Below are 22,462 nucleotides of genomic sequence, written 5' to 3' on the forward strand. Positions count from 1 at the left end.
CATTTACTGATCGTTTTTTATTATTAAAATTGAATAAATTAAATAACTATTTTCAAATAAAATTTAATTAATTTATTATTTTTTATTAGTTTAATCTATTTTTAAAATTTATAATCAAAACTTAATCAATTTAATTTAAGTAATCATTTTTTAAAAAAGTTTTAAATAGATTAAACCGATTTTGCTCACCCCTTTTACTTATTCTTTTCTCCAATTACTCGTGAAATAATCGATGGAATCGAATTAATTCGGAATTACCTTTTTTTTGCTTATTTGTTCACCCCTTTTTATTTATCTGTTCTCCAATCCACTACGAGATAATCGAATCAAAATAATCAATCGAATTAAATTAATTAAATCAATTTATTATTAAAATAATACAAATATTAAGATTTTTAATTTTTTATTAAATCAATTAAGTTATTATTATTTTAAAAACAATTAATTTGATTATCGATTTTTTATTAATTAATTTGATTATCAACTGAATTAATTTTTTATATAAATTTGATTGATTTATTTGATAAAAAATTCAATTTAATTTTAGCCACCAAATGCTCAAAGCCAAGTGAATCCCCATCTCTTTTCAACCTGGGCAAATTTGAGTATTTTAACCTTAGCACCACTGCACCAGTCCACAATAAAATTTAAAAAAAATAAAACTCAGAAAACAATTTTAAAATATTAAAATATCTTTGAAAATTATTATTTTATTAAGAAAATATTAATAAATTACTGATTCAAAAAGGTTATATATATATATAAATATAAATTTTGGATATGGAATTTTAATAATAAAATAAAAATTTATAGGTGGTGTTTTAGTAAATGAACCGTGAGGGTATTTTGAAAAAACTCTTAAATAGTTGGAGCATTTTGAAAGTTCGCTGTTCTCCGATTACTTGCCTTCGGGATAACGGGCTCCTCCCCTTCCGATCTCATCTTCTCCAGACTTCACTCGCCCACGCGGATCGCTGGCCATAGCCTCCCTAGGCCGCGCGCGAGAGGATCCGGCCGCTACGCTTCTTGGAGGTCATCCTTAGTCTCCTCTCACGAGAGTCCGTGAGTATCTCGGTTGCGAGACGCAACCTCAGCCCCTTGTCCACACTGCGGACGGTGAACGTTCCCTCCGGTGAGCAGATCTAGTGGTTTTTTCGCGATCAGCCCCTTTTCCTTCACGTTTGACGGACGGATCTCACTACAGTGAGGTGGAGAAAGTTCCTGGCGTTCAATTGCGCCTGGGCAAACCCTTTGTTTTTATAGAGACAACATAGGATAGTGGGTGAAAACATTAAGATGGTAGCGTGGTAGTTGTGACTAGAAATGAAAAATAAAATTTCTTCCACTGCATGAATTTCGACAGTTGTTCACAGAAAAAAAAATTATCTCCTTTTTGTTCTATCTGTCACATCTTTCTCCTTCATTTTTTATTTTTAGCATTGGTCTGATTGCATTTGTGTTGACAATTTTAGAATGGATGAGGTTGCACAAGCTGTTGCAAAAGTGAAGAAGGAGTGGGATCAATCGGTTGTCCAGATTCAAGATCGTATCAGGTTGATAGAAAGTTGCGGAACGTCTGGAAAAGGAACAGAGGAAGCAAATTCACTTCCTCGGTTAAACGGTGCTGCACAAGATGGACTTGCAGTGCTTAGGTCATTGCAGTTTAAACTTGATTTTTTGGCTCAGCAGCTTTCAACAGAAGAGGAAACTCAATCTGCTCAGCTTACCTTAGAATTTTGGAAGGAACAATATCAAAGGTAAGTTTCTGACTAAATTTTTCTCGTGATGCTCTGAAGATAATGTTTCTGTAATTTTAATTCCCTATGTATGCGTTCAACTCTCAAGCATTTACTGTATTCACTGAAATTAAATATTCTCTTTCTTGATTCGTTTTGTATCCATTTATTTAGTTTGCATAAGAGTTTGAGGAATGCCAACTTGCAAGCCAAAAACAACATTCGAAAAGCTGCTCAAGAAGAGGTGACCATTATTTAACTTGAATTCCCTGTGATGGTTAAAATTCGTCTTCAAGTTCCTAATAATATGCCAAAATACTATCCATTATGTTTTGCAAGTCATCAGGTGAATATATATCACGTACAAAACTTACTACATTATTTTGTTCTCTTTAACTTTATCTTTATTTGGTTTTAGTTGTTTGTTGTCTCTAATATTGGATTTTTACCATGCAGAGAGAGCTTCTTCTAGGAGGTGGAGAAGAGTCAACCATCCGTAGACGTAACCTGCAGTATGTTATCTACCTTGTTGCATTGATAAATTCTAAAGTAGCACTTTTCTTATTCTAAGAATATATAGATGGATTTTCAATTGGGACGGTAAGAAATATTCCAAGTGATTGGCTAGTCAATATTAGAAGGGGAAACAATACGATAATATTGCTACTCTTTGTTTTTATGATTAAGTATGTTTTGGCATTAAGTTCTGCTCCATTATCTGTTTTTAGAACAATTGTTAAACTTTTAAATAATGGTCCATGCGGAGCATTTATAGGCTACAAAATATGTAGTTGGACTTGTCCAAGATGCACGGTATCAGTTTTTTACCTTCGTCACAAACATGGAAGAGGAGGGAGGAGGCAGGGAGAAAAGAAGGGGGAGGGATAGCTTTGGCTAGCAAGGATGAAAAAGCCTAAATGGAAAAGGGTGAGGATTGTGTGATGCACAGACAGCCAATATGAAAATTGTCCAAATCTCTAAACATGGATTTTAACCTTATTGTTGTAAGAGCTCTGAAGAAATAAGATTCATAATTCATATAGCCAACTCAAATAGTTGAAAAAAACACATGCCTTGATGATGAATTGTTATCCTGTAGAATAAAAAAAACAAAATATAATTGTAAATAATTTAAAGATTTGAATGGCTTACATTATACCTGGCTAATTGGCATTTACTATCGTGTATTCCAAAATTTGGTCAGGTTGGTAATTGCCACATATCAGTCAGTAGATAACAAAATTTAAATCCCGTCCTTTAGAATTTATGCACGTATGTTTGTTTTTGATTACTCCGAAGTCGCATCTTTCTATATGAAAATTCCTTTATTATGGCCTTGTGAGATTTGTATCCTAATTTTGGAGGTTTATTGTTTGATAACTGCTCTAGTTTCTTTCTTATCTCGACACGTTCAAAGCAGATTTCATCTATTTATATTAAGTAATATATTTTGTTCGCTTAAAAAAATTGAGTTCCAGATTATGATAAATAAAGCCCTTTGAGTTCCATTTAATGAATTTTTTTAAGCATAAAAGCTTATAGTGGGCCAATTATTCTTGGATGTAGAACAAAGGTTGGAATGACATCGGCTGCAGAAAGCATTACAGAGGGCCTCCGCCGTACGCGCCAACTTATGGTTCAGGTTAGTATTGAGGCATGATGCACATATAAGCTACAACTACTTCGTCAACATTATAGTCCTAAAGACCAATTACCTAACTTTGTACAGGAAGTAGAAAGAAGTGCAAGTACTTTGGCAACATTTGGTATACTCAATCTCTTTTAGATTTTCAAAGAATAAGATTGAGCACTGATAGTTATGCTACATTGACAAGATAAATATCCTCTATTTTTTTGTGTGCCAGTTGATTACCAATGGTGCTGATTGCTAATATGCTGAATATCACAATATACACCATCCTACTTTAAATAATAACTCTAAGCCCCTTGTTTACTCGGAGTAGAAACTAGAATTTGATGGAGAAACAGAACCAAGGGAGAGAGATGTTTCTCACCTTGTGCTTACTTAGGTGCATAGGAGGTATAATAGAAAAAGAAACCTTGATCGATCAACATTGGCTAACAGTTCAAATGACCAGTTACCAAAATTTTAAATTTTAGTTCAATTATTTTTTAGTTGTTACAGACTTGCATTCGGAGGTAAAGAGGTGAAGTGCAAGATAAGATGCAAATAGTCCAGGTTGTGACACTTTAAACATTGTGCAAATGAATTGAGAATTGATTCCTTGAAAAATTGAACTACCTTGCCATAGGTGGCTTTAATTCTTGATCATATCATTGTGTTTCGACCAAAATTTTAAATTTTAGTTCAATTATTTTTTAGTTGTTACAGACTTGCATTCGGAGGTAAAGAGGTGAAGTGCAAGATAAGATGCAAATAGTCCTGTCCAGCATTGCATTTTACTACCTTGCCATAGGTGGCACTGTATCAACACTAGCACCATACCAACAAGTTTGTACAGATTGTCGGTTGACAATCTGAAAATGATACAGGTTGACCAAGCCAACCAAAGCCTATTGACACTTTAAACATTGTGATAAACACCAAATGAATTGAGAATTGGTTCTAGAGATTCCTTGAAAAATTGAACTTTGTACAATCATTTTGTAATATAACTTATTTTTATAGCATGCTTGAGGGCAGATTAAGATGGCTTTAATTCTTGATCATATCATTGTGTTTAGGTTAGCAGAATCGTTGAACTTAGTACAATAATTTTGTGATCTAACCTACTATTATCCTTCTTATTTGATAACATGCCTGATTGTAGACTAAGATGGGTTCAATTGTTTGATTATATAGCCAAGTTTGGGTTAAATTGATCTATGTAAATGGCGGAATAGTAGTTGGTGGCTCTAATGTATAGTTATATAGCATTGAAAAATGACACCTACTGACTATCTTAAATGCTAAGTTGAATGAAAATCAGGTTGGTCCATTATCTGGTTCCTTAATTAGTCTCTGATTACTGGAGATTGTTGGTATGCTCGTGTAAGTTGCTTGTCATTGGGACATTAAACCGTTTGGTCTAGCTGCTTTATATTGGTTATAGGGTGAATGATCTCAGGTTAACCTTTGAAAGCTTCAGATGTAACCCATGTTATCCACACATTTGCAGCATGATAGTGATTTCAAACAGGTATCTGACGACATATACTTTTAAAACATATTCTATTTTTAAAATATAAAATTCACAGATTCAGCTCTTCCTAACATGTCATGGATCCCTGTTATGCACTCTTGCAATTTGCTCCTTTGGTTAAGCTTGTGGAAAATTTCAATCTATGATATAGATAAATTGGGTTTATACCGACAGGATAATGTTTTAAGAGTTAATGGTTGTCCTATCAAATCTTTAGCACTTATTATTCTGGTTTTTATTCTTGTGCTTGGTTATATACCATGAGTGAGAAGGGATTGACAATGTATTTTTTGATATGTACACCATTCTCGATTTTCTATTATTCTTGTCTATACTTCTATGAAGACCGTTTGAAATTATCGCTGCTGTGTTTTTCAAAAAAAAAAAAGTTTTGACTGTTGTGAATATGGCCCTCATTCTCCTACCTTGGAATGTGCCATGCAGAGGAATCAACGGGTGTCTTGAGACGAGCTGAAAGTGAATACAAAGGACACCGGCCTCTGCTAATGCGCACGCGCAACTTGCTATCCACAATGCGTCGGCAAGATGTTCTTGACAGGTATAGATATTATCAATTGTTTGTTCATGTGAAGACCTAACAATTGAAATGCTGATGCATGGTGCCATGACAAATCCTGATATCAAATGTCTCAAAATTAGATCAAACAAGTAAAAAAGCTTAAGTTTGGTTGTTATAACAAACAGTTCATATACTATTAAAATTTGCTGACGGATCAATCTTGATATATTGCTTAAACCAGGATCATGTCTAAAGTTGGCAATGCAAATCGAAAAGTATCACATAGATTACACTAAAAAACAACAAAGACAAAAGACAAATGAAAAACTTGTACTGGGAAGTGAGGGGTAATACGGCAACAACCGTATTTAATTCTCAAGCATCAGTGAGCTCATTTGGGATTTGTGTAGCCCATGCTAACACCACTGTTGCTTCGTCCTTGGAACATAATCTTCGAGTTTTCACTTATTTTGTTTTCTCCAGGCAATCTTAATCTTTTATATATGGTCAGAATTGAAATTTCTACGAGTGATAGGATGATACACTGATAGCACCGGCTACTTTTCTCATGTATGTTACATCAACTGTGTTGCACGCTTAATGATTATAATATTTGACTATATCATATATCAAAACAGGGTGATACTAGTGGTTGGATTTCTAATATTTACAAGTGCTGTGCTCTACGTCGTCTGGAAGCGCATAGGGCTGCTGGCGCTTCAGAGGAAGATAATCGCAGCCGTCAAGGCAGGTTCCAGAGGCCAAGACGTTGTGCAAGAGTTGGAGATTGTATGAATCCTCTGCAGCCAGCCAAACCATATGCCACTCTGCTGCAGTTCCTACATGCTTTTCATGGGGCATTGGATATGTGGAATCTTTCTTTTATCCATCAATTGCTGGAATACAGAATTTGAGCAAGATCTTCAGTAGTTTTTGTGTTTTTTAACCTTCCGAACAATAAATAATAAGATCTTATTAGACGTCTAAGTATTTATTATTATTATTTTAAAGAATTTTTTCTTAACAGGTGTAAATTTTGTTTTCACATATTCATGTATTTTTTTTCAAGTGGCATGTAATTTTTAATAAAATTCAATCTACATCTCATTAATTTATATTAAAATTCGTATTCATCTATCAAATATTACTTTCTCTACAAAAATAATTCTAAATATCAGCCAATATAACGCCCTCAGCTAGGAAGAAAGTGGAATGAAGAATCTATCACAAATACAACAGAGAGCTAGCGTGTCTACCACTTGAACACTTTATGGTGAATCAATTTTAATTTTTTTTTTGTTTCACTCCTGCATAGGGTGGAATCTGCCGTTTTAGTGGTCTCATACGATCAATCTCACGATCATTTATGAAAAAGTAAATCGAAAAATTATAATTGATCAAATTTTAATTTTTTTTGTTTCACGTGTCAAATTGTAGTTGTTGGCTACTATTAGAATATGATCGAATCGTCCCCTTGGAGGCCAAGAAATCAAAGCACACGATCTTTGACTGGCAATGGTCCTCGATCGACTCCACATGATAATTAAGGGCAACTCCAACCGATGCCCTTTTACTCCAAAATGATGTAAAAAGAACACCATTTGTCTCCAATGGAGACACTTTTGGTGTCTGTGAACAGTGCGGCACCATTTTGATGTCATACTGTTCACTTGCATCAAAATGATGCAAGTGTTATATATATATATATATATATATATATATATTAATTAGTATATTAATTTAATTAAAAATATTTTTAAATATTAAAAATACTATAAATATTAATGTATTAAGTAGAATAAATTAATGTATTAAATATCACATGCATCAAATATTCTTAAATATTATAAATTAATATTATTTAATTTAATTGAATTAATTTTGTAAATTTTATATATTATAAATTTATATTAGTTATTAACTTAAATAAGTAATATGTAAAATATTATTATATTGTTAAGATTATAAATATTTTAAGATATTTTATCTTAATTGTTTATGATTGTATATTATCTTTAAATAATATACAAAATTATTTCCACTAAAATTAAGAAGGAAGTACTAAATTTATTTTCTTATAATTAAAAAATATAATATTATGATCATAATTAAAATTAGTTATTATATACTATAAAAATATTAATTTTATTAATAATTATGATCATAATAAAAATATTTAACAAATTAATATATATGTTGAAATTAATATATATTATAAGATAGAAAAATAAAATATTCTAAGGAATATTCTTTTTAGGGTAGAAAATGATGTCTCTTAGTTGGAGTTGAAAAAAAATTTGATGTTGAAATGATATCAAATTGGTGTTAAACTAGCACTCAAATGGATTTTGTAATTGGAGATAGTCTAAGTTAATGGTCAATGTAAGGTCCAAGGCAGAGATTCTAAGTGAGATCATCTCACTATCGTTGGACTTAGATGAAGATAGATATTCTTCACGGATATAAAAATGAAGAAAAAAAAAAAAATTAAATAATCATGAGATGAGAATAGAAATAAATATAATAGAATAGAAATAAATATAATATAATAAATCAGAATAAATATTAATGATCATCCTTATTACCTAATCTGTTTGCCAAAGACTTATAATTTTTTTTTTCTATTCATGTCTTTATGATCCTAAAATTAGGGTCATTTTGTAAAAACAGAAGGATTCTCGATCCTAAAATTGATTTTTCCGTCACACCTTCCCAAACGGATCGAATCTGTGAACCCCTCGAATTGACCCACGAAACCTAAACCCCAAAAATGCTTAGATGATCCTAAAATTAGGGTCATTTTGTAAAAACAGAAGGATTCTCGATCCTAAAATTGATTTTTCCGTCGCACCTTTCCAAACGGATCGGAATCTGTGAACCTCTCGAATTGACCCATGGAACCTAAACCCCCCAAAATGCTTACCCTAACGGCTTGTTTGGGAGGAGTTGAGGAAAGGAAAAGGAAGGGAAAATAAAAGGAAAAAAATTTGTAACCTTGTTTGTAAAGAAGTGAGGAAAGAGGAGAGAAAGAGAAGGAAATGTTAAAACATATTTATTTCAATTTTATCTTTATGTTAAAATATTAATTATTAAAATAATTTATTTATTAGATTTTTGCACCGTTGCTCTTCGTCACATAACACAGTCGTCATAGGATCTTATCACTCACACTCCTTGATGTCGATATTCGTCGCAAATTTTTATATCAATAAATTTTTATAAAAATATATAAAAATATTGATTTATCCTTTTATCATACTAAAGTGTACAAATTCTGTATTTCATATATTTCTTATGAGGCCTGCTTTTCCCACCCCCCATCATCGCACACCCCCCTCCTACTTCTTCTCTCTTCTCTTCTAATGACCTTTTTATCCTTTTTTTATTTATTTATTTTTTAATTTTTATTTAATTTTATTTTTAATTAATTTTATTTAAAAATAGCTCTCATATATTTTTATTTTTATTTAGTTTTATTTTTTAATTAATTTAATTTATTATTTTTTTCATCAATACGTTATTTTTTCAATTTTATTTAATTTTTATTTAGTTTTATTTTTTAATCAATTTTATTTATTATTTTTTATCAATATTTTATTTTTAGAATTTTATATAAATTTTATTTAGTTTTATTTTTAATCAATTTTGTTTATTATATTTTTTCAATTTTATATAAATTTTAATTTTCAATTAATTTTAATTATTATTTTTTTTCATAATACTTGTATTTTTTCAATTTATTATTTTTTAAATTTTGTTTTTTATTGATTTTAATTTTTTTTATTAATCAATTTTTTTATCAGTTTTATTTTTTTAATAATTTTTTTATATGTTTATAATCTTTTGTTTATTTTTAGTTATAAATTTTAGGAGTTATTATTTATAAAAAAATTTAAAAAGTATAAAATTAATTTAAATTTAAAAAAACTAAATAATAAACAAATTTAATTTAAAAAATAAAACTAAATTAAAATTAATATATATATCTATAAGTAAAATAAAATAAAAAACAAAGAAAAAAAAGGGTATAAAAGTCATTTGAATAGGAGAGAGAGAGGAGGGGAGGGGGGTGCGGTGGTAAGGGGGTGGGAAAAGCAATTTGCATTTCTTATATATCTACTTATTATTTTTTTTATTTATTTAAATTGTAAATATTAATTAATTTTATGAGCTATATATATATTTTTATTTATTTTAAAAAATAAAAATATTTTATAATTTTATATATTTAATTTATAATTTCGATTGACAAACTCATTGAACGAATAGTTATAATGTATTATATAAAATAAAATACCTAATGAATAATTATTTCTAAATTATTATAGATCTATTTTAACAAATAAGGATATCTTTGTAATTTTATATAACCTTCCCTCCCTCTCAAACAAAAGGAAAATATAAATACTTCTCTTCTCCGCCTCTGGATCGCGGGCTACGCGGAATAAAGATGGGTAAAATTGGAATAAGCAGGCTTTCCCTTCCTTACACCCCCTATTTTCTCCTTTCTCCTACCTCACCCCATCCCAAACAGAGGTAAATTTTTTTTTCCCCTTCCTTACCTTTCCCTCCCTTTCCCTTCCTTTTAATCCCTCACCATCCTCATCCTCTGCCGCGGCTTCCTTCCCCTTCCGTTAATAATGAACTTTCCCTCACCATCCTCATCCTCTGCCGCGCGGCTTCCTTCCCCTTCCGTTTGCCCTGTTTACCTGCAGGAGCGGTTAATAATGAACTTTCTCTCACCATCCTCATCCTCTGCCGCGTCTTCCTTCCCCTTCCCTAATGAACTTTCCCTCACCATCCTCATCCTCTGCCGCGCCTTCCTTTTCTATATAATCCAAACAGAGTGTAATTGATTCCTTCCCTTCCCTCACCATCCTCATCCTCTGCCGCGCCTTCCTTTTCTATATAATCCAAACAGAGTGTAATTGATTCCTTCCCTTCCCTCACCATCCTCATCCTCTGCCGCACCTTCCTTTTCTATAATCCAAACAGAGTGTAATTGATTCCTTCCCTTCCCTCACCATCCTCATCCTCTGCCGCGCCTTCCTTTTCTATATAATCCAAACAGAGTGTAATTGATTCCTCCCTCGTTTTTTTTTTTTTTACCTAATCGCCAACATGTAAGATTCTTGTATTCGTGTTCCTCCCTCGCCGTCGATTTCGTCTACCTGAGAAATCGAGCTGTTTTGTCGTTTCCCGCTTGGGTGTTTGATATCGGTTCCGCCTTCTCAGCTCTTATTATGACTTCCGCCGCCTTCTTTGGGAACACCCGTGAGGCGGAAGGGGAAACTGATGTCGAGGAGCCGCTGTTGAACGGCGTCTCTGCAAATGCAGAGAGTGGCACAGGGAACATCTCCTTGTTCGCTAAGGCTGGGTTCCTCAGCTCACTCACCTTCTATTGGATCGGCCCGCTGCTCGCCATCGGCAACCGGAAAACCCTCGACCTCGCCGACGTGCCGCAGCTGGAGGCACGCGATAGCATTAACGGTGTCTTTCCCGTCTTCAAAAGCAACTTAGACTCCAGCTCCATCACCGGCGGCACTTCTTCCGTAACCACATTCCAGCTGGCGAAGGCGTTGCTCCTCACCACGTGGCAGCAAGTGGCGGTCACAGCCATTTATGCGATCGTGTACACCTTCGCCACCTACGTGGGCCCCTACCTTATCGACTTCCTCGTCCGCTACCTCAACGGAGACCCTATGTTCGCCGGCGCCGGCTACTGGCTGGTGGCAGCCTTCATCGTGGGGAAGCTCCTGGAGTGCCTCTCGCAGCGCCACTGGTTCTTCCGGTTACAGCAAGCCGGGATCAGAACCCGCGCCGCCCTCGTCGCCGTGATCTACCAAAAGGGGCTCAGCCTGTCGAGCCGGTCGAAGCAGAGCCGGTCCAGCGGCGAGATCATCAACCTGATGAGCGTCGACGCCGACCGAATTGGGCTCTTCGGCTGGTACATGCACGATTTCTGGTTGGTTCCGTTGCAGGTCGCGCTCGCCTTGCTCATTTTGTACGCCAATTTAGGCCTCGCATCTGTCGCCTCTCTAGGGGCCACGGTCCTTGTAATGCTGGCCAATGTGCCTCTCGGGAAGATGCAGGAGAAGTACAAGGGGAGGTAATGGACTGCAAGGATACGAGAATGAAGGCGACGTCGGAGATCTTGAGGAACATGAGAATTCTCAAGCTGCAAGGGTGGGAGATGAAGTTCTTGTCGAAAATAATCAAGCTGAGGGAGAACGAGGAAAGCTGGTTGAAGAAGTTCGTCTACACGTCGGCCATGACAACCTTTGCTTTCTGGGGCGCGCCGATTTTTGTGGCAGTGATCACTTTTGGATTCTGCATGCTTGTGGGGATTCCCTTATCGTCGGGGAAGGTTCTGTCGTCGCTGGCGACTTTTGGAGTATTGCAAGATCCCATCTACACCCTTCCGGACACGTGATAGCTTATTCTTCTCACTTATCCTATTCACCTCAATGGCTCGTCGCCTTCTAACCTGTTTTGGAATGTACGAACCTCCTCGTATTCCTGATTTGAGCGCGCACAACAGTCCACCGAGAAGATCTGGCGCGTCGGGAAACCAAGATCCAGCGGGAAACCAAGAAGATCCGGCGCGTCGGGAAGTCGAAGTTCGCGTTCATTCTCCGCCGCCTCCAGATGTCCACGATCTGGTTAGAGGAAACGAAGGTCAAGAAGTTCCGCCACCTGGAAACCAAGGTCTTTTATCGCCGCCTGGAAACCAAGGTCTTCCACCGCCGCCTGAAAACCAAGGTCCACTTCAGCAACCTCGGGGAAGAAGATGCGGGTAAGTATTTTTTTATTATTATTTTTAGAATATATTTTTATAATTTATATATATATATAATTAGATATGCGGTGAAAGTGATGGTGGTGATCCTATTCATCGTCGGGATGGTTCTATCTGCGCTATCGGTGAAGCCGGACAACCGATCATATTTTGATGCTTCAGCCGATATTCTATTTGCTCTCTTAACTGTCATACAGATTTTTTTATTTCTAAAAGCGTTCTGGTTTATATCAACAAGGTAGAATAACAACATTTTAGTTTACTTTAATATTCTATTCGGGATCAGTGGTTATATGTATGAACTTTTAAAGTTTCTCAATATCAGTTTCAATATTCAGTACACTACAAAAAAACTCATGATTAGCGACGGATTTAGCGATCGAAAATATTTCGGTCGTTAAATTAGCGACTGAATTTCGGTTGCTATTTAGCGACCGAAAATTTTTCTATCGTAAATTTACGACCGAAATTAAAATTCAGTCGCTATTTAGCGACCGAAATATAAATTCAGTCGCTATTTTAGCGACAAAAATTTAATTGGGTCGGTATTTTTTTGAATCGGACGACAAGGGAAGAATTTAGAGACGACTGAAATTATATTCGGTCGTTAATATTTTAGCGATCGAACCCAATTTTGGTCGGTAATTAGCGATCGAAATTGGGTTCGATCGCTAAATATTAACGACCGAAATTGGGTTCGATCGCTAATTAGCGATCGAAATTGTGTTCGGTCGCTAATTAGCGATCGAACTAAATTTCGGTCGCTAATTAGCCATTACTAAACCCGGTTTTTTCCTTGGTTTTTTGCCTTTACTTTTTCCCAAACCCTAAAGTCCCGATCTCTCGTTGCGTCTCTCCGCTGCGCCGCTGCGTGTCTCCTCTGCTGCGTCGATCTCCTTCTCCGGCTCCATTTTCCCGGCGGGATCTTCTCCGGCTCCATTTTCCCGGCGGGATCTCCTTCTCCGGCTTCATTTTCCCGACGGGATCTTCTCCGGCTCCATTTTCCCGGCGAGATCTCCTTCTCCGACTCCATTTTCCTGGCGGGATCTCCTTCTCCGGGAAAATATTAACCCTAAATTCAGTCGCTAAATTTAGCGATCGAATCCACATTCGGTCGCTAATTTTCACTATAAAAAATGCTGCAAATTTATAAATTTAGGGGAGGAGGCGGGCCGTTGTGGAGAATATTCCAGTGCTTCGTGAGCGAGGAGGTTTTAAGGGAGGAGGCGGGCCGTTGTGGAGAATATTCCAGTGCTTCGTGAGCGGGGGCGACGGCGTATATATATATATATATGTACGTAAACCCTATTCTTATTCTTCTCACTTACCCTACTCACCTCAATGGCTCGTCGCCTTCTAACCTGTTTTGGAATGTACGAACCTCCTCGTATTCCTGATCGGAGCGCGCACAATAGTCCACCGAGAAGATCCAGCGCGTCGGGAAACCAAGAAGATCCGGCGGGAAACCAAGAAGATCCGGCGCGTCGGGAAGTCGAAGTTCGCGTTCATGTTCCGCCGCCTCCAGATGTCCATGATCTGGTTAGAGGAAACGAAGGTCAAGAAGTTCCGCCGCCTGGAAACCAAGGTCTTTTATCGCCGCCTGGAAACCAAGGTCTTCCGCCGCCGCCTGAAAACAAAGGTCCGCTTCAGCAACCTCGGGGAAGAAGATGCGGTTAGTTATTTTTATTATTATTATTTTTAAAATATATTTTTATAATTTATATATATATATATATATATAATTAGATATGCGGTGAAAGTGATGGTGGTGATCCTATTCATCGTCGGGATGGTTCTATCTGTGCTATCGGTGAAGCCGGACAACCGATCATATTTTGATGCTTCAGCCGATATTCTATTTGCTCTCTTAACTGTCATACAGATTTTTTTATTTCTAAAAGCGTTCTGGTTTATATCAACAAGGTAGAATAACAACATTTTAGTTTACTTTAATATTCTATTCGGGATCAGTGGTTATATGTATGAACTTTTAAAGTTTCTCAATATCAGTTTCAATATTCAGTACACTACAAAAAAAACTCATGATTAGCGACGGATTTAGCGATCGAAAATATTTCGGTCGTTAAATTAGCGACTGAATTTACATTTTGGTCGCTATTTAGTACCGAAAATTTTTCGGTCGCAAATTTACGATCGAAATTAAAATTCAGTCGCTATTTAGCGACCGAAATATAAATTCAATCGCTATTTTAGCGGCAAAATTTTAATTGGGTCGGTATTTTTTTGAATCGGACGACAAGGGAAGAATTTAGCGACGACTGAAATTATATTCGGTCGTTAATATTTAGCGACCGAACCCAATTTCGGTCGGTAATTAGCGATCGAAATTGGGTTGGGTCGCTAAATATTAACGACCGAAATTGAGTTCGGTCGCTAATTAGCCATTACTAAACCCGGTTTTTTCCTTGGTTTTTTGCCTTTACTTTTTCCCGAACCCTAAAGTCCCGATCTCTCGTTGCGTCTCTCCGCTGCGCCGCTGCGTCTCTCCTCTGCTGCGTCGATCTCCTTCTCCGGCTCCATTTTCCCGGCGGGATCTTCTCCGGCTCCATTTTCCCGGCGGGATCTTCTCCGGCTCCATTTTCCCGGCGAGATCTCCTTCTCCGGCTCCATTTTCCTGGCGGGATCTCCTTCTCCGGGAAAATATTCCTAAATTCAGTCGCTAAATTTAGCGACCGAATCCGCATTCGGTCGCTAATTTAAACTATAAAAAATGCTGCAAATTTATAAATTTAGGGGAGGAGGCGGGCCGTTGTGGAGAATATTCCAGTGCTTCGTGAGCGAGGAGGTTTAAGGGAGGAGGCGGGCCGTTGTAGAGAATATTCCAGTGCTTCGTGAGCGAGGAGGTTTTAGGGGAGGAGGCGGGCCGTTGTGGAGAATATTCCAGTGCTTCGTGAGTGGAGGCGACGGCGTATATATATATATATATGTACGTAAACACTATTCTTATTCTTCTCACTTACCCTACTCACCTCAATGGCTCGTCGCCTTCTAACCTGTTTTGGAATGTACGAACCTCCTCGTATTCCTGATCGGAGCGCGCACAACAGTCCACCGAGAAGATCCGGAGCGTCGGGAAACCAAGAAGATCTGGCACATCGGGAAGTCGAAGTTCGCGTTCATGTTCCGCCGCCTCCAGATGTCCACGATCTGGTTAGAGGAAACGAAGGTCAAGAAGTTCCGCCGCCTGGAAACTAAGGTCTTTTATCGCCGCCTGGAAACCAAGGTCTTCCGCCGCCGCCTGAAAACCAAGGTCCGCTTTAGCAACCTCGGGGAAGAAGATGCGAGTAAGTATTTTTTTATTATTATTTTTAGAATATATTTTTATAATTTATATATATATATATAATTAGATATGCGGTGAAAGTGATGGTGGTGATCCTATTCATCGTCGGGATGGTTCTATTTGCGCTATCGGTGAAGCCGGACAACCGATCATATTTTGATGCTTCAGCCGATATTCTATTTGCTCTCTTAACTGTCATACAGTTTTTTTATTTCTAAAAGCGTTCTGGTTTATATCAACAAGGTAGAATAACAACATTTTAGTTTACTTTAATATTCTATTCGGGATCAGTGGTTATATGTATGAACTTTTAAAGTTTCTTAATATCAGTGGAAGAATTTAGCGCACTCCGATACTTCAGAGAGGCTTCCAAGTGGCTCATCGGAGATTGCAGTGGAAGTGGTAAATGGAACCTTCTCGTGGAATCACTCTCTGGATGCGCCGACCTTGAATGATTTGAACTTCAAGGTGCTCCGTGGCATGAAAGTTGCTGTTTGTGGCACTGTCGGTTCAGGGAAATCGAGCTTGTTGTCTAGCCTGTTAGGCGAGGTGCCAAAGATCTCTGGAAGTGTTAGGCTCTGTGGCACAACTGCATATGTACCACAGTCATCTTGGATACAGAGTGGTAAAATTCAAGATAACATTTTGTTCGGTAGCGAGATGGAACATGAGAAGTATGATAAGGTGCTTGAAGTTTGCTCATTGAAGAAAGATTTGGAAATCCTTGCATTTGGAGACCAAACAGTGATAGGAGAGCGGGGCATCAACTTAAGTGGGGGACAGAAGCAAAGGATTCAGATTGCCCGGGCTCTGTACCATGATGCTGATATTTTCTTATTTGATGATCCTTTCAGTGCTGTGGATGCTCACACAGGAACCCATCTGTTTAAGGTACACATTTTTTTTCCTAATCTAATATGGTGTGATGAACATCTATAATGTGAATGCCTCACTCATAGGTTTTAGATGAGTTTTTCCAGATTAAATTTAGACTCAATATTTTACACATTATGGTTGAATAATTTCCATCTATATCCACGTTTTTCTTTTAGCAAAAATAACTCTTTGCACCTTTGATTGAAGTTTGACACTGTCAAGTAGGGAATTTCATGCCTGAGGTTGAGAGTCTTAATCTTTAGTTGAAAAAGCCTTTATCTAGCATGAACAGAGTAGGATACATTGCTCCCTCCAACTTTAATGATGATATTGTACTTTTGTTAACTAATAATGACCTGAATTTTATGAAACAATTGGCACGTATCAAATTAAAAGCTGGTTTACTGTAATTTCTATCTTTTTTGTGTGTGATCTAAAATAGGAAATTCAGTCTTTTATTAGCATAGAGATCATTAGCATATTCACTCCAAAGTCATTTTCCTCCCCTCATAATCTTCTGAAATGCAGGAATGTTTGCTTGGTCATCTAGCTTCAAAAACAGTAATATATGTCACCCATCAAGTGGAGTTCTTACCTTCAGCTGATCTTGTTTTGGTGAGTAATGCCTTTTTCTTTGTTTCTTCTTCTTGATTATTGCTTCATGTGATTGTTACATAGGCTTGTTAGCGAACATAACAAATGTTGCTTTCTAATATGTAGTGCATGAAAGATGGAAGGGTTGTACAAGCAGGCAAGTACTTCGACATCCTACAGTCAGGGACAGAATTCAGGGAATTGGTTGGTGCCCACAAGGATGCTTTATCAGCACTTGACTCCATTGAGCTTTACAGTGATGCTCCCGATGACAATGCACAAGTTGGTAACGGTGACACAAAAATTGGTCTAGGATCTCCCAGCCAAGGGGTCAACATCGATACACAAAATGGTAAGGCAGATGAAACTTATAGCCAAAAGGGGCAACTTGTTCAAGAAGAAGAGAGGGAGAAAGGCCGTGTTGGATTTTGGGTCTACTGGAAATATGTAACAATGGCTTATGGAGGAGCTCTTGTTCCTCTAATTTTGTTGGCACAAGTTCTGTTTCAAGTCCTTCAGATTGGAGGCAATTATTGGATGGCTTGGGCAGCTCCTGTCTCAGAAGATGAGCAACCTCCTGTTAGTGGATCAACGCTCATCTATGTTTATGTTGCACTGGCTGTTGGAAGTTCCTTTTGCTTACTTATGAGAGCTTTGCTTCTTGTAACAGCTGGATACAAGACAGCAACGCTCTTATTTAACAAGCTGCATAACTGCATTTTCCGTGCACCTATGTCATTCTTTGATTCCACCCCAAGCGGCCGTATCCTTAATAGAGTATGTAATTTCATAATCATCCTAGTAGTGTTTTGTTTGCCATGTGTAATCCCTCATCACTCTTTTCACCTTCATTTTGCAGGCATCAACAGATCAAAATGCCGTTGATACCGATATTCCTACCCGCATTGGTGCAGTTGCATTTAATTTCATTCAACTTGTTGGGATAGTTGCAGTTATGTCACAAGTTGCATGGCAAGTATTCATTGTCTTTATTCCTGTGATTGCAACTTGCCTTTGGTATCAGGTATTTGTTTCCCCTATTAAGATTGTTTTATTCTATTTGTTCTGTGATTTTAGTAGTTAAATCAAGCGTTTCATAAATTTTACAATACTGTTACTGGTCTAACTTAGGACAATAAAAGTCCAAAATCTATCTATAAATTTGACACGAAGGCGATTATATTGATTTACAGAGCTCAAAGACAGACAAGATTATACAGCCAATCCAAAATAATTAAAACAATCAGGACTTGGCTTCTTGTTGATGATGTTGTTCAAGAACATGAAGCTAGATTTGATTCCTCAACTTATCTACTCTGTTATTACTAAACCCATGTAACTTTTAGGAAAAGAAAGGCATCTGAGGTTTCCTTACCCTATGCCTAAACAAATATGCCATTCTGTTTTTGCTTTATTAAGTCGGATAGTAGCCTTTGAATTTGTCCCATGGTGAACACGATCTAAGGTTTTGAGATGTTAAAATTGATTGGCTAACCATTTACCCCTAAACCTCAAGTTGTTAGGAAAGTGACTAATTTGTTTTATATATTCTTTGACATTTCCTTTCATGTGTGGATGATTGTATTTCAATTGATTGATTCTAACCCACCATATGAATTGATGAGAGAAATTGTTTTTTACATAAGTAGAATTTGAAATGTAGACCTTTTACTGTAATATCATGTGAAATTTTATTGACTATCCATTTGTCCCCAAAACTCAAGCTATTATGAAAGAAACCAATTATATTCTTATATTCATCACCTTTTTGTGTGCATGGGTAGTACCACGTATTTCTGCATGGCTTTGGTCTCTTGAAAATCAAACTATTTAATCATCAAGAACTGCTATCAGTCAGAAAGTCTGTTCTAGGGCATGGGTGCTATTTTGTTGATTACTTGATTCATCTCCTTCCAATGCATTGAGACGCTTCTTGGCTAATAGACAAATGATAGCTTTATCAGAAATAAGAAATGGATGAAACTTGTGGTGCCCACTAGGTTCTTTTACTCTTTTGCTCCCAGTTCTTATGATTTAGATTATCAGTTTCCATCATATTTAGGTTAATCCTGATGATGAAGCAACTCTGATATGCTGTTATTTCCTCTCCTAAATATTAGCTTGCTGATCATGTATTTGTCCTTCTATTGTTGAAGAACTATTACTTAAGTACAGCCCGAGAACTGTCCAGGTTGAATGGTGTATGCCAAGCTCCAATCATACAACATTTCTCAGAATCCCTGTCTGGATCAACTACTATTAGAAGCTTTGATCAGAATGAAAGATTTATAAACACTAATTTCAACCTATCAGATCAGCTTTCCAGATCAAAGTTTCACACCTTCGCTGCAATGCAATGGCTTTGCTTTCGTTTGGATATGTTGTCGTCGCTTATGTTTGCTTTTTCTTTAGTTTTCCTAATCTCCATGCCAAGAGGGGTGATCAATCCTGGTAATTTCGTAGCAGACAGTTCAATTCTATGTTATTCAAGTACATCTGATACTAATTTCTACCATTTTGGGTTGCATCCTCTTCCTCTCAGGTATTTCTGCCCTTGCTGTCACATATGGACTTAGTCTTAATATGGTACTAGCCTGGGTCATATGGAATCTCTGTCAACTTGAAAATTCAATGATATCTGTTGAGCGAATACTGCAGTACATGGCCATTGATAGTGAACCACCTTTGTCAATAGAATCACATAAACTAGACTCACGTTGGCCATCCATTGGAGAAATTGAACTTCATAATTTACAGGTACAGGTGACACCAAATGTATGCAAAACTAGTTCTTTCTAGTTTCCTCCATGTAATTCTGATTTGTGGCTTCTTCTTGTTGATTATTAGATTTATATGATCATCAATAGTATTTACATATTTTTATTATTCAGTCTCTTCTTTTTTTCTCTAGATGAAAATAGATTTAAATGTAGATATTCGTTGATCCTATCCTATTCCATGATTTGATGATTCAGGTTCGCTATAGACAAAACATGCCTTTGGTATTGAGAGGTCTGACTTGTACTTTTCGCGGAGGAATGAAAACTGGGATTGTTGGTAGAACTGGTAGTGGGAAATCTACTCTAATACAAGCACTCTTCCGCATAATTGATCCAATCGTCGGCCGGATAGTTATTGATGGGATTGACATTTCGACAGTAGGACTTCATGATCTAAGATCAAGATTAAGCATAATTCCACAAGACCCAACGATGTTTGAGGGAACTGTTCGTAGCAACCTAGACCCACTGGAGGAGTACAAAGAAGAAGAGATATGGAAGGTGATTTGTCTTCACTCATGACTAGTTCTCAGTTGTTTATTCAGGTTTGCAAACTATTGATGATCTAATTCAATGCAAATGTTTTAGGCCTTGGATAGCTGTCAGCTTGGGGAGGAAGTGAGGAAGAAAGAACTAAAGCTCGACTCAGACGGTAAAAGGCCTTCATAATTTGATATAATAGTTTATCATGCTTTTTGCTTAAGACTCCTTCACAATTAGGGATGAGTATTCGATTAAAATTGAATCGAACTGAACCGAATAAATCGATTTTTTTTTAACCAACCGAACCGATCAAATTTTCTAATAAAAATTAAACAAACTGAACCAATATTTTATCGGTTAATTTGGTTTTAACAGAATTAATCAATTTTTTTAAATATTATAAAATTTTTACTAATTAATTAGGGATTTATAAATTTATTTACTTAAAATTTATAAATTATTTTTTTTTAATTTGAATAATTTGGTTTATTCGGTTTAACCGAATAAGAAATTTTAAAATCGAAACCGAACCGAATTAACCAAATTAATCGATTTTTATAGAAAAAATAATTGAAATTTTGAAATAACCGAATCAAATTTTTTAATTCGGTCGATTTATTCGGTTTAACCGAATTGTTGCTCACCCTTATTCACAATTGAGTAAGCCTATATTTGCTATTAACTCAATCTTTCCAGTGGCTGAAAATGGAGAAAATTGGAGCGTGGGGCAACGTCAGCTTGTTTGTTTGGGTAGGGTGATCCTGAAAAAAAGCAAGGTGTTGGTTCTTGATGAAGCAACAGCTTCGGTTGATACTGCTACAGACAATGTGATCCAGAGAACCCTAAGGCAGCAGTTTTCAGAGTCCACTATGATCACCATCGCGCATAGGATAACATCTGTTCTCGATAGTGATATGGTTCTACTTCTAGATAATGGTCAGTAAGCTAACTATTCATGTTCTTCCTTCTACTCAAGTTACCTCATTCTTCATCTCAGATGCAATTGCTTCTCTTTAACCAGGAGTCATCGTGGAGCATGATCCACCGGCAAGATTGTTGGAAAACAAATCATCTTTATTTGCAAAACTCGTCGCGGACTATACGATGAGATCTAGTTCTAGTTTTGATGATCTCACAGCTTGAAAAGCTATGTCAATCCCGACTTATATATTTTTTAATAAATAAATTTCATATATTCTCTTAAAGTTCTAAGCTTATTTTTTATCAACTAACTTTCATGTGATCCCACTGTTAGAACAAGGAATGATATGGTGTAGTTTTTGACATCTACTAACAGAAATTCTGCTAAATTTTGGATAGGCAGAAGAAAAAAAAGATATAGATTCTATGTGTTGGGATATGTTGGCCTAGGAATATTAGGTGGATAAAGCAACTGCGGCTTGGATGCTAAAAGATGGACAAAGGCGCCCACAGGTTGGTCAAGAAATTCTTTTAGAACCAATTGCACACCTTAGACATAAATTAAAAAAAAACGTAGAGCACTAGTAGTGGTGAGTATTGTTATAGAAATTTTATTTTTGGAGGTCTTGCATTATGCCTAGTGTTTTTTGTATGAAATATCTCACATTCAATGTAATATGAAAAGATTATATATGTATTATAGAAGAATAATATGTTGCACATTTTACGTTGCATATAGGTGAGCACCTAATGATTGACTGTCCTACTAATTAAAAGCCAAGACTTGGATGCAAATGCATATCTAAAATTAAAACTAGTTCCAACTTCCAGTAAGACATCTGAAATGAAAGCCCTTGAATTTTTGAGCGATTTTTCGGCAACAAAATCATTCTTTTTCAAATCGATTTTTTTTTTGTTGTCTTATATTGAATATGCATCAACTTTTTGATCTTGGATTAAAAAATTCGGTTGGTAAATTTTTAATTTTTGGTTTGAGAAACTTCACTGAATGCAAGGCACACACGCACACAGTACCCTCCAGGACCAGTTTGCATTATTTGTTCAGGAACAAATCCCAATTCCGATCAAGTGATTACACTGCTCCAAAGAACATTTTCCCTTCTAATGCAGCAACAGAGCATCAATTAAAATATCTATATACGGCCTGATCATACCCTCTACACAGCCGTGTCTTTTGCGATCGCCTGACGAAGAGAAGTCCATAATTAAATACAATCTGATCGTGTTCTCTTATATGGTCGTATTCGGTCAACTAAAGACATCT

General features: G+C 36.4%; 2 protein-coding genes across 2 annotated transcripts; both read left to right on the forward strand.

The window, feature by feature from the left end:
- The first annotated feature begins 906 nt into the window (after nt 1-906).
- On the forward strand, nt 907-6,407 carry LOC141841967 (uncharacterized). The gene is made up of 8 exons (XM_074730171.1): nt 907-1,132; nt 1,473-1,757; nt 1,911-1,980; nt 2,193-2,248; nt 3,303-3,378; nt 3,466-3,502; nt 5,345-5,459; nt 6,059-6,407. The coding sequence occupies exons 2-8, from the start codon at nt 1,474-1,476 to the stop codon at nt 6,213-6,215; spliced, it is 795 nt and encodes a 264-aa protein (XP_074586272.1). The 5' UTR covers nt 907-1,132; nt 1,473; the 3' UTR covers nt 6,216-6,407.
- Nucleotides 6,408-10,568: 4,161 nt separating this feature from the next.
- Nucleotides 10,569-21,862, forward strand: LOC141837412 (ABC transporter C family member 3-like). The gene is given in 14 exon segments (XM_074724818.1): nt 10,569-11,522; nt 11,525-11,849; nt 11,950-12,182; nt 13,623-13,891; nt 15,854-16,414; nt 16,928-17,014; nt 17,120-17,770; nt 17,853-18,017; nt 19,150-19,444; nt 19,536-19,750; nt 19,969-20,274; nt 20,362-20,425; nt 20,953-21,192; nt 21,278-21,862. Coding segments are annotated over 14 exon segments (4,392 nt in total). The 5' UTR covers nt 10,569-10,663; the 3' UTR covers nt 21,400-21,862.
- Nucleotides 21,863-22,462: the final 600 nt, after the last annotated feature.

This window comes from Curcuma longa, chromosome 11, assembly GCF_044706935.1.
Source record: "Curcuma longa cultivar G26 ecotype Majalengka, Jawa Barat chromosome 11, ITB_CL_G26_1.1, whole genome shotgun sequence".
Lineage (NCBI taxonomy): Eukaryota > Viridiplantae > Streptophyta > Magnoliopsida > Zingiberales > Zingiberaceae > Curcuma > Curcuma longa.

Excerpts from the sequence above, each read along its gene's own strand:
- LOC141841967 (XM_074730171.1), top strand. The coding sequence starts at position 1,474 with ATGGATGAGGTTGCACAAGCTGTTGCAAAAGTGAAGAAGGAGTGGGAT. Across the intron at positions 1,981-2,192 it reads GAAAAGCTGCTCAAGAAGAG|AGAGAGCTTCTTCTAGGAGG; the intron begins GTGACCATTATT and ends TTTACCATGCAG. Across the intron at positions 5,460-6,058 it reads CGGCAAGATGTTCTTGACAG|GGTGATACTAGTGGTTGGAT; the intron begins GTATAGATATTA and ends ATATCAAAACAG.